This window comes from Rhinopithecus roxellana, chromosome 18 (assembly GCF_007565055.1).
Source record: "Rhinopithecus roxellana isolate Shanxi Qingling chromosome 18, ASM756505v1, whole genome shotgun sequence".
Classification (NCBI taxonomy): domain Eukaryota; kingdom Metazoa; phylum Chordata; class Mammalia; order Primates; family Cercopithecidae; genus Rhinopithecus; species Rhinopithecus roxellana.
Window position 1 is genome coordinate 66503215 of NC_044566.1, and position 12777 is coordinate 66515991.

Sequence of the window (12777 nt, forward strand, 5' to 3'; positions counted from 1 at the left end):
GTCTTTCCATGGGTGTCACCTTAGAATGTCATCATTTGCCACAAAGATACCCAATGTGTTCTATTTTTAAAAAAGATTTCTACGTATTAAAACAACATTAAACCAAATTGCTGTTATTACAGCACGAAGTATTTACTATTCTCCATGCTTTTCTTCCTCCTGAAATATTCCTTGCAGATCTATGCTGGATAATCCAAATGCACTAATGCTTTCAAGTCCCAGGCATTACCTCTTCAAGTTCCAAGTTGTGAAAAACTACAGTCCAAACGGTTTTTCTCTGAATCTCATTAGAGATGAGATATACCATACACACCCAGATATACCATACAGTCATACATGTGGCCCTACATTGACCTGGAATAATTCTTTAGTTTTTACATAAACTCAACTTCATAACCCAAATTGATTCCTTCTGACTTTTAAGGCTTTATTTTTTCACTGTTTTACCCTGGCTTTTTAAATGAACCGCGCAAATTAGAAGAATTCTACTATGAGGCGAAAAGTAAAGTCAAAGCATCCTCTTTTATGATTTAACATCAGAGAATGGTTTTATTTTTTAATATAACAACAGAAAACAACAGCTAATACTTCATATCCAAAAGTGATTCTACATTGCCCTCTTGTCCTGAGCCTGATGAGGACACTGCAGCTGTAAAATGTCATAAGATGTTATTCACAGATACATTCATGAGAGAGCATTTATCGCTCTGAATTTTAAATACATATGCAAATATCCATTTATAAATATTTCAATAAACTGAAGGAGCGACAAAGAAATTCAGAGGGTTGGAGTAGATTTATGAAAACGAAGTCGGCACCGTGAAGAAAGGCATGAAAAAAATCCAGAAGAAATGGATTTTATATTTGGGTCTACATATTTAAGTAAGTTTTTTTAAAATAGCATTTAAGCATTAAAAAATTATCAGAGACATTCAGTAAATTAAATTGTTACTATTTGTGTGCTCTCATGGGGTGCGTTCAATAATATCAGTACCATTTTGTCTTTTTCCATTTGCTGGATTAGCTGCTCCATCCTATTAAAAACAAAGCAAAAAAAAGAACTTCAGGAATGTATTCACTCATTCCCCCACTCAGTCAACCAGTTAAGACAATAAACATTCACTGTGTCTATCAAATCATACGCCACATCCTGGGAAAAGCTGAACATACATATAAAAGACAGATTCTGCCTTATATTTGAGTGAGAAAAAAAAAACAGAAACAAAAGTCTAATTCACTAGTAATAAAAGAGAAGTGAATAAAGTACAGTAAGGGCACAAAAGGGACAACAGTCGGTTCTGCCTGAGAAGCTGAAAAACTGCTGCGAATATAATAGGCCCTATTTTGAAAGGGAGACAAAGTGCAGAGTGAGGAAGGTTTGACAAAGCAGAGTGAGGAAGAGTGACAAAGACAAAGTAGGAAGGTTCCTAGACAGGGCAGCATGAGCAAAAATAAAAAGCTTCCGCACAGCAACAGAAACCAATAATAATAATAACCAGCGGAGTAAACAGGCAACCTACAGAGTGGGAGAAAATCTTCACAAACTACGAATCCAGTGAAGGACTAATATCCAGCATCTACAAGGAACTCAAACAAAGCAGCAAGAAAAAAAATCAAATAATCCCACCAAAAAGTGGGCAAAGGACAGAAATACACATTTCTCCAAAGAAGATATACAAACGGCCGACAAACAAATGAAACAATGCTTAACATCACTAATTATCAGGAAAATGCAAATCAAAACCACAATGCGATGCTACCTTACTCCTGCAAGAATGGCCATAATCTAAAAATTAAAAAAAAAAAAAATAGATGTTGAAGTGAATGTGGTGAAAGGGGAACATCTTTACACTTCTGCTGGGAATGTAAACTAATACAATCGCCATGGAAAATAGCATGGAGATTCCTTAAAGTACTAAAAGTAGATCTACCATTTTATCCAGCAATCCCACTACTGGGTATCTACCCAGAGAAAAAGAACTCATTATGTTAAAAACACACTTGCACACACGTTTATAGCAGCACAACTCACAACTGCAAAAATATAGAACCAGCCCAAATGCCCATCAATCAATGAGTAGATAAAGAAAATGTGGCACATATATACCATGGAATAATACTCATCCATAAAAAGGAATGAAATAATGGTATTCCCAGCAACCTGGATGGAGTTGGAGACCATTATTTTAAGTGAAGTAACCCAGAAATGGAAAACCAAACATTGTATGTTCTCACTCAGAAGTGGGAGCTAAGCTATGAGGACTCAAAAGCCCAAGAATAATACAATGGACTTTGAAACTCAGGAGAAAGTAGAGGGTGACAGATAAAAGACTACATTCTTGGTACAATGTACACTGCTTGGGTGATGGGTATACCAAAATCTCAGAAATCACCACTAAATAATTAATTCATGTAACCAAACAATACCTGTTCCCCCAAAAATAATCAAAATAAAAACTGAAGGAATCTAGCATAAAAATAAAGCTGTGATTATCCAAGTTGATGATTTAAGAAAATGTGGTACATATGCACACATGAAATACTATGCAGCCATACAAAATTATGAGATTATGTATGTTCTTTGCAGGAACATGAATGGAGTTAGAGGACATCATCCTTAGCAAACTAACACAGGAGCAGAAAGCCAAATACCACATGTTCTTACTTATAAGTCAGAGCTAAATAATGAGAGTAGATGGCCACAGAGAGGGGAACAGCTGACACTGGAATGTACTGTGGGTAGGAGGAAGGAAAGGATCGGGAAAAATAACTAATGATTATTAGGTTTAATACCTGGGTGATGATATGTAAAACAAGCCCCCGTGACACTAGTTTTCCTCTATATCTAACCTGCACATGTACCCCCTAAACTTAAAATAAAAGTTTCTAAAACAGAACAGTTTTCAAATACATCTATAATTATCAAGCAAGCCCCAAGACAAAACAATCAAGTACAGTATGATTCATGGAGAAACAGATACACAAAAGAGACTTTTGTTTATAGTATCACCTAGATAATACTGTTCAGTCTTTACAATCAGTGTTTTGTAAATATTGCTGTAATAAAGAGTTTAATTTTACACTCTAAAATGATACATTAGTTAAACATGATCAGCTACCACTACCTGAAAGCTGGAACATTATTACTACAGAGAGAGAAAAATGGAAAAAGAAATGTTCCATCGACTCTCCACTTGGACAAAGAATTAGTAATTGGAATTCTACAGAGTAATGTATGGCTTGAAAAGATAGATTTGCTAGAACATGAGTTGGGGCTCAAGAAAGTTTAAATTTTTTAATCTAAAATTCTAAGCTTAAGACTTGAAAGATACTAGGAAATACACTGTAACCAGCTTTTCTATTGATGGTGTATTTCTAACACACTTCCTTCTTATTTATGACATATTTTCACAGCATAACACATCTGAATGTATACATCCTGAACATTAAAAGGCTATATCAGATTAAGCCATATTTTAGAAATGCAAGAGATTTAATTATTGAGTAAGTTATGCATATTGTTACCTGTAATACTCCACTACATAAAAATACATTTGTCCATTTATGTATTTACATTCAAAATATTATAATGCTTGTGACATGCAAGATGTTATTCTAGGTACTCGAGGATCCAAACAAATATGTTTCCTAACCTCCAGTAGCTCATACTAATGCAAGAGTGTTTAAATGATTATTTAAATAGTGAAATACAAAAACTTCTGAAATTTAAAATTTAAGAATACAAGAATTTTGAGTTGATATTTTCACAAGATACAATACAAAAAAACTGAAATTAAAGTCTTACATATGATTATCAAAGAGTCTGCTTCTAGAATTGTTATTTTGGGCAAAATATGTATTATTCAATTAGATGAAGAATTTTGAGTATATTCTTAATGAGATGACTTAGAAAACACAGTGGAATATATTTGTAATACAGATTTTGAGACAGGAAATTTACATTTCTAAAATTCCACATTTTTTTAAATTAGTAAAAACGTCTCACTGTGTTAATCAGCCTGGTCTGATTACTCCTGGGTTCAAGAAATTAACTCCTCTGTTAACCCCTGGGTTCACGAAATTCTCCCACGTCAGCCTCCTGGATAGTTGCAGCTGCAGGTGTGTGCTACAATTCCCAACTAAATTTCCATCATTTCTAATATGATTTTATTCTAATTACAGAACCAAGGATAGAAACAGAAAATAAAAAACTTCTCTTCTAAGAAGTGTATGATACCAAAAAAAGGAGGCAAGCAAAATGGCAGAATAAAAGGCTCCACCAATTATTTCCCAACAAGGACACCAATCTAACAACTACCTACAGAAATAAAACACCTTTGTAAGAACCAAAAATCAGGTGAACACTGAAAGCGCCTGGTTTTAACTTCTGACGACTACAAGAGGCACTGAAGAGGCAGGAAAAACAGTCTGGAATCATCGATGTTAACACTCCCACATCCCCCAGCAGTGGTAGCATGGTACAGAGAGAATCTGAGCACTTGGGAGAGGGTAAAGCAATTGTGAGATGTTGCATTAAACTCAGTGTTGCCCTATTATAGCAAAAAGCAAAACTGGAATAAACTCAGCTGATGCCCACCCACAGAGAAAGCGTTTAAACCAGCCCTGGCCAGAGGGGAATCACCCATCCCAGTAACCACAACTTGAGTTCCCACAAGCCTTGTCACCGCCATGCTAAATTGTACCAGGGCCCTACATAAAACCTGAAAGGTAGTCTAAGCCACAAGGACTCCAGTTCCCAGGTGGGTCCAAGTGCTGAACTGTGCTATAAGCCAGAGGACAATGGGGCGGGGCATGTACAAAAGTGCTGGTGCTACTCCTCCTCCAATCCCAGGCTTTACAGCTTGGGGCACCAAAAGAGACACATTCCTTCCGCTGGAGGAGTGGAAAGGAAACAGTGAGTAGACTTTGTCTTGTATCTTAAATACCAGCTCAGCTACAACAGAACAGGACACTGGTCAGAGTCATGAGTCCCCCCTTACAGGCCTCAGTTCTGATACGGTGTTTCTAGATACTCCCTGGGCCACAGGGAGCTCCCTGGAGAAGGCAAGAACTCATTCGTGGCAACAGTCATCGCCTACTAACTGAAGAGCCCATGGACCCTGAATAACCAGCAGTGATACACAGGTATTATGTTGAGGTCTTGGGTGAAACACTGACACTAGCTTCAAGTGAGACAGGATATTTCCAGCTGTAATGGCTAGAAGGAAAGACTCCTTCTGCTTGAGAAAGGCAGAGGGAAAAGTAAAGGAGTCTTTGACTTGCATCTTAGGTACCAGCTGGACCACAAAGGTTAGAGCACCAAGCAGGCCCTTGGGGTCCCCAGTTCCAGTCCTTGGCTCTTGGACAGCATTTCTGGACCATCCCTGGGCCAAATGGGAGCCCACTCCCCTGAAGGGTGCCAGGCCAGGCAACATTCACCACGAGCTAACTGAAGAGCCCTCAGGCCTTACCAGAACATCAGCAGTAGCCTGGCAGTGCCCCCTAAGAACCTGTGGACATCAGCGGTAGCCTGGCAGTGCCCCCTAAGAACCTGTGAACATCAGTGGTAGCTTGGCAGTACCCCCTAAAACCTGTGGACATCAGCGGTAGCCTGGCAGTGCCCCCTAAGAACCTGTGGACATCAGCAGTAGCCTGGCAGTGCCCCCTAAGAACCTGTGGACATCAGCGGTAGCCTGGCAGTGCCCCCTAAGAACCTGTGGACATCAGCGGTAGCCTGGCAGTGCCCCCTAAGAACCTGTGGTGGCACTGGCCATAGGGCGAGGCTCCTCGGCTATCGGACAGGAGAGGTAAGAGTGGGAAGCACTGCACCTTGTGGTATGAGGCCCAGCTCAGCCACAGTACAACAGAACACCAAGTAAAGTTCTGAGGTTTTTCACTCTAGTCCCTGACTCCCAGATAGCACTTCTGCAGAGATACGGAACCAACCTAAGTGCCCACTAACCAATGAGTGGTTAAAGAAAATCTGGTATATAGACACCATGGACTACTACTCATACATAAAAATGAAGGAAATAATGTCTTTTGCAGCAACTTGAATGGAGCTGGAGGCCATTATTCTAAGTAAAGTTAACTCAGGGAAACTAAATACTGTATGTTCTGTGCGAGCTACGCTATGAGGACGCAAAGGCACGAGAACAACCTAATGGCCTCTGGGGAGTTGGGGAGGAAGCGTGGAAGGTGTTGGAAGATAAAAGACTACACACTGGGTACAGTGTGCACTGCTCAGGTGGCGGATGCACTAACATCTCCGAAATCACTGTGTGAGAACTTTTCCATGTAATCAAAACCAACCTGTACTCCAAAAACTATTGAAATTTTTTTTTCAAATTTAAGGAAAATGTCATTTGCAATAACAGGGATTAAACTAGAGATCATTATGTTAAGTCAAATAAACCAGACACAGAAAGAAAAATATTGCCCACTTATCTATGGGTTCAAAAAATCAAAACAATTCAATATATTGAGATAGAGAGAAAAAGGATCATTACCAGAGGACGGGAAGTATAGTTGTAGAGTGTGGGGTTGGGGGACGATTGATGTGTACCAAAAAACCAGAAAGTATAAGGCCCAGGATTTGCTAGCATAGCAGGACAACTACAGTAAAAGACAACTTAATTGTACATTTTAAAATAGCTAAAAGAATATAATTGGATTATATGAAGCACAAAGGATAAACGCTCAAGGTGATCAATACAGTTTATCCTGATGTGATTATTACATATTACATGCCTGTATCAAAATATCTCAAGTAACTCATAAATATATACACCTACTATGTACTCACAAAAATTAAAATAAAAACATTTTGAAAGTATATGATACCAAAATAGTAAGTGTTCAAGAAAAAAAGAATATGCTATCTACTGTTCAGTTTTAGAAATAAAAAGCACTAGAGAGATTCTATGATTACTGTAAGTAACTGTGTCCATTAAAGATTTAGTTAATGGTAAGTTTTATAAGTCATGTTAGCATGATTGATTGATTGATTTTGAGATGGAGTCTCATTCTGATGCCCAGGCTGGAATGCAGTGGCGCCATCTCGGCTCACTGCAACCTCTGCTTCCTGGATTCAGGTGATTCTCCTGCCTCAGCCTCCCGAGTAGCTGGGATTACAGGTACCCGTCACCACACCTGGTTAATTTTTGTACTTTTAGTAGAGACAGGGTTTCACCATGTTGGTCAGGCTGGTCTCGAACTCCTGACTTCAGGTGATCTGCCTACCTCGGCCTCTCTAAGTGCAAGGATTACAGGTGTGAGCCACCACACCGGACCTGTTTGCATGAATTAAAAGTCACAGTAAAAATACTTATCCAAATAAACCATGGCCACATTTCATATTTCTTCTACGGTAAGAAAGCTTAGCCACTATAATTGTTGCATGACAATGTATTTAAAAGCCCATTATCTTCATCTCTACCCCCTCTTAGCATTTACCAACCCTTCTACTTAAGAATCCAGACTCATTCCTTGTGACTTCTGAGCTTTGTTTTTGAACCGTACTACACTGACTTCTTAAATGAATTCTGCAAATTAGCAGAATTGTACTATGCAGTAGCAATATACTCAGTCCATTACTGCTTTATTAGTTAGGGGCTGAAAATGTAAGAAAATAATTCCTTATAAGCACAAACAGCAGTGAGAAAGCAAAGTGAAAGCATTTTCTTTTACGTTTTAACATCACTCAATGCTTATATTTTAAAATGGTAGCAACAAAAACAACACACAATACCTCAGAATCCAAAAGTGATTCCATATTTCTGTCTTGTCTGGATCCTGATGTGGGTGTTGTATCTGTAAAACATTATGAACAAAGAGAGTTATGAGAATACTCATCACCCTGAATTTTAAATACATATACAAGGCTGTATGCATTCACAAATATTTCAATAAAGTAGAAGAGCAAAATAGAAATTCAGAGGATTAAAGTAGATTTAAGAAGAAATTGGTAATATGAAGAAAGACAGGGAAAATATTTCAAAAAACTGAATATTGTATTTGAGTCTGACATACTTTAATGTGTTTTTATAATGGCATATAAGCATTAAAAAATTCTCACAGATATTCACTAACTTACCACTTCTGTTGTTTTTGTGAACCAAAATTAAACTGTCATTATTTGTGTATTCTTGTGGGGCACTTGCAATAACACCAGTATCATTTTGTCTTTGTCCATTTGCTGGCTTAATTGCTCCATCCTATTAAAAAACAACAACAACAACAACAGCAAACTTCAGGAAACATTGTGTTTATTCACTCCACCACTCAATCATTCAACCAGTAAGACCTCAAACATTCACTGTGTCTATCAAATCATAGGCAATATCCTGGGAGAAGCTGAATATGTATATACAAGATAGAGTCTGCCTCATAGTTGATTGAGGGTAGAAATATATACAAATAAAAACAGAAAAGTATAATTCACTAGTTCTACAACTGAAGTGAACAAAGTACAGTAAGGGCACAAAAGGGCTAACAGTCAGTTCTACCTGAGAAGTTCAGGAAATGCTGCAAAGATAGGGACGATTTTGAAAGAGAGACAAAGTGTAGAGTGAGGACATTAGGGTGCCTATACAGGACAGCATGAGAAAAAAAAAATTAAAAAATAAAAAAAAAGAGGCCTGAAATGGCATGGCAAATGAGGGCTACCAAAGTAATGATAAAACTGGAACACAGAGTGAATGAGATAAAGAGATAAAATGGGAGAATCAGGCCAAAACATAAAAATATGCATCCTATGTATCTCACTACACTGTGAGCTTTCCCCAGGATGTAATAAGGATCCACGCAAAAGTAGATGAGTTAGATCATAATAAAAACATGTTAGAAAGGTCACCTTGGCAGCAATGTAAAGTTACACAAACAGAATATGGTGAGGGGGACAAAACTAGACAAGAGTATTTCAAAATTATGGGTCAGAGAGTGAATTACAGTAGTAAGATATAAAAATAGTAAGCTCGTGGAAAATATGGAGCTTGGTGAGTGACTGGACTGGTGACTTGAGGGAGGGCTGGAACCCAAAATTTCTCCCACTTCGACATTTCAGTGCTACTTACTAGGTGTTATTTACTAGGATAGGAAAACCAGATGACAGTAGGTCACAAAAAGTCAAAAGGGTCAAAATCAGTAGAATTAAATCATGCAAGCCTATAGAGAACTCTGAAATTTTGAAAATGAAAATAAGTACAGAAAATAAATTATGAGATTCAATTTTGCAATTACGTATTTCAACATTTTTTTCAAAAATATAAGATATACTTTTATTAATGCATGCAAACATTTATTTTTGGAATATTGTGGTAACATGCACTTAAAATTGAGTGAAAAATTTTAATTTTAAAACATCAATTCAAAATGCTGCCAGAATATCCCCTTTTAAAAATTCTGAAGTTTGAAACTGTAGAAGAGAAATGCTTCTGTGATTACAGAATGATGAGGCATTTTTCAGCACTAGTATAACATAAGAGAGAAATGTAAAGCCCTGTTTTTAAAATTGCATAGCTTTCTTATTCCTCTGTAAAAAACATACTAATAATTCTAATCTCCTATTTACACCATATAGAATGGTAGCTAAAAATTGGAGAAAGGATCTAGTATAAAAAATTAGGCTAAGATTATCCAAGCTGATGATTTAAGTTTTCAAATACATCTGTAATTTTCAAGCAGGAACCAAGGAAATGTCATCAAGTACAGGAAGGTTCATGGAGAAATACAGATATATCATAGAGACCTCTGTTCATAGTATATCCCTAACAATACTGAGCAGTATTTACTCCAAAATTAGTGTTTCGCAAATATTGCTGTAATAAAGAGTTTAATTTTATACTATAAAACGATATATGAAATTAGTTAAACATGATCAGCTACCACTACCTGAAAGCTGGAACATTATTACTATAGAGAGGGAAAAATGGAAAAAGAAATGTTCCACTTGGACAAAGAATTAGTAACTGGAATTCTACAGAGTAACGTATGGCTTGAAAAGATGGCTAGAACATGAGTTGGAGCTCAAAAAAGTTTAAATTTTTAAATCTAAAATTCTAATCTAAGCTTAGAGTTGAAAGATACTAGAAAATATACTGTGATCATCTTTTCTAGTGATGGCATATTTCTAACTCATTTTCTTCTTTTTTATGGCATATGTTTACAATATAACACATCTGAATTTATGCATCGTATACATTAAAAAGAAATACAGGCCGGGCATGGTGGCTCATGCCTGTAATCACAGCACATTGGGAGTCTAAGGCGGGTAGATCACTTGAAGTCAGGAATTTGAAACCAGCCTGGACAGCATGGCGGGTGCACGCCTGTAATCCCAGATACTCAGGAGGTGGAAGCAGGAAAATCACTTGAACTAAGGAGGTAGAGGTGCAGTGAGCCGAGATTGTACCACTCCGCACTCCAGCCTGATTGATGCAGTAAGACTCTGTCTCACACGCAAAAAAGGGAAATACAAATATAAGCCATATTTTAGAAATGTAATAGATTTATTAGTTATGTATATTATGTAACTTGTAATCCTCCATTGTATAGAAATCCATTTGTCCATGAATTTATTTACATTCCAAAATATTAGAAGCTTGTTACATGCAAGATGTTATTCTAGGTACTCCGGGATACAAACAAATATTTTTCCCAACCTCCAGTAGCTCACACTAATGCAGGAGTTTTTAAATGATTATTTAAGTAGCTAAATACAAAAACTTCTGAAATTTAAAATTTAAGTATATAATACAAGGATTTTGAGTTGATATTTTCACAAACTACAACGCAAAAAAAATGAAATTAAAGTCTTCTATGGTTATTAAGAGTCTCTGCTTCTAGAACTGGCTGTTATATTGGGCAAAATATGTATTCTTCATTTAGATGAAGAGTTTTAAAAGTGTATTCTTAATGAAATGACTTGGAAAACACAGTGGAATCTCTTTGTAATACAGAGTTTGAGAAGAAAATGTACATTTCTAATTTTCCACAATCGTTTTTAATTAGAGAAAAGGTCTTGCTATGTTGGCCAGCCTGGTCTTTAACTCCTGGGCTCAATAAATTCTCCCACCTCAACCTCAACCTCTCTAATAGCTGGAACCGCAGGCATGTGCCACAATACTCAACTAAATTTCCACATTTTTTTTGTTTTTTTTTTTGAGACAGAGTCTCACTCTGTCACCAGTCTGGGGTGCAGGGCTATGATCTCAGCTCACCGCAAACTCCGCCTCCTGGGTTCAAGTGATTCTCCTGCCTCAGCTTCTTGAGTAGCTGGGATTACAGATGTGTACCACCACACCTGGCTAGTTTGTGTATTTTTTGTAGAGACAGGATTTCAACATGTAGGCCAGGCTGCTGTAATCTTGGCTCACCTCCTGGGCTCAAGCTGTCCTTCCACCTCAGTCTCCCAAGTAGCTGGGACTACAGGTGTGTATGTGACCAAGTCTGGCTATATTTTGCAGAGCTGGAGTCTCATCATGTTGCCCAGGCTGGTCTCAAACTCCTGGTCTCAAGTGATCCACCTGCCTCAGCCTCCCAAAGTGCTGGGATCACAGGCGTGAGCCACTGCGCCTGGCCAAATTTCTGTAATTTCTAATATTATTTTAGTCTAACTACTCAATCAAGGATAGAAACAGAGAAAAAGCTCTCTCTTAACAAGTACATGATACCAAAATAGTAAGTGTCCAAGGAAAAAAAGAAATGATATGCTGATATGCTATCTCCTGTATAGGTTTGACAATGAAAGGCATTTGGGAGATTCCATGATTACTATAATAAGTAATTGGATCCATTAAAGATTTCATTAGCCATAAGTATCATAAAGGTGTGCATGATTTAAAAGTCACAGTAAGAATACTTATCAAAATAAACCTTGACCATGTGTCAAATTTCCTCTATGGTAAGAAAGCTTAACCTAATTTTCCTGCTACATTGTATTTTCCAGGCCATTCTTGTTTTACCCTCACCCTCTTAGTATTTAACGATCATTTCTTATTTACCAAAGTAAAAAAAAAAAAAAAACAATTAACTAACCATATTTCTAAAAAAGGCTTTCTCTAACCAACTATTCATTACAAACATAAAACAATAAGTAGACCACTGCTAAATTTTAAAAGTAAATATAGAAACCTAGATTCAGAATGAGAAAATTAATTTCATTAGAGGATTTTTACCTTGATATCAGAATCAATGTCTTCATAATCTGATGTAGGCAATAAATAATCAATAGTTTGTTTGCCAGAAAACCTTTGGAGCAAAAATATACATAAAAATTAGTGCATTCATTTCTTTAAAAATAATTTCCAAAATCATATCTGGATGTCTCCTCCAAAAAAAAAAAACAAACAAACAAATCAGGTGAGAGGTCAGCTAACTGTATATTAAATAATATTTCTTAATACAATTAAAATTTAACCTGTTATAAAAGATTTTAGTTACCTCCTTCCACCTCTCCCAACGTATCAAATATAGTCAATGAAGACACCTTTAGTTCCAGAACAAATCATGACAGCCAGAGCTACTGGCAGAGCCTGAGAATAATAGGTCTTCACAAACTGTATGTCCTGGAGGCTGAACTGAAAATCCAATTAACGGCTTACATAATTTTTGTTATCTGAACTGTAACAAATCTGATAACCTTAAAAAAGGTAGAAAGATACAGTGTCTCAGCCAGGCACAGTAGTTCATGCCTGTAATCCCAGCAATTTGAGAGGCTGAGGTGGGTAGATTGCTTGAGACCAGGAGTTGGAGACCAACCTGGGCAACATGACGAGA

General features: G+C 37.0%; 1 protein-coding gene across 1 annotated transcript in view; it reads right to left on the bottom strand.

Moving 5' to 3' along the window:
- Window positions 1-965: 965 nt before the first annotated feature.
- The window catches only part of LOC104682615 (POTE ankyrin domain family member A), a 36877-nt gene continuing 25065 nt past the window's right edge, over window positions 966-12777 (bottom strand). The window contains exons 9-12 of the mRNA XM_010389322.2: window positions 12177-12249; window positions 8096-8216; window positions 7751-7812; window positions 966-1034 (exon numbers count right to left, since the gene is read on the bottom strand). Of these exons, the coding sequence (XP_010387624.2) occupies window positions 966-1034; window positions 7751-7812; window positions 8096-8216; window positions 12177-12249 (325 nt within the window). The remainder of the gene's footprint in view (window positions 1035-7750; window positions 7813-8095; window positions 8217-12176; window positions 12250-12777) is intronic.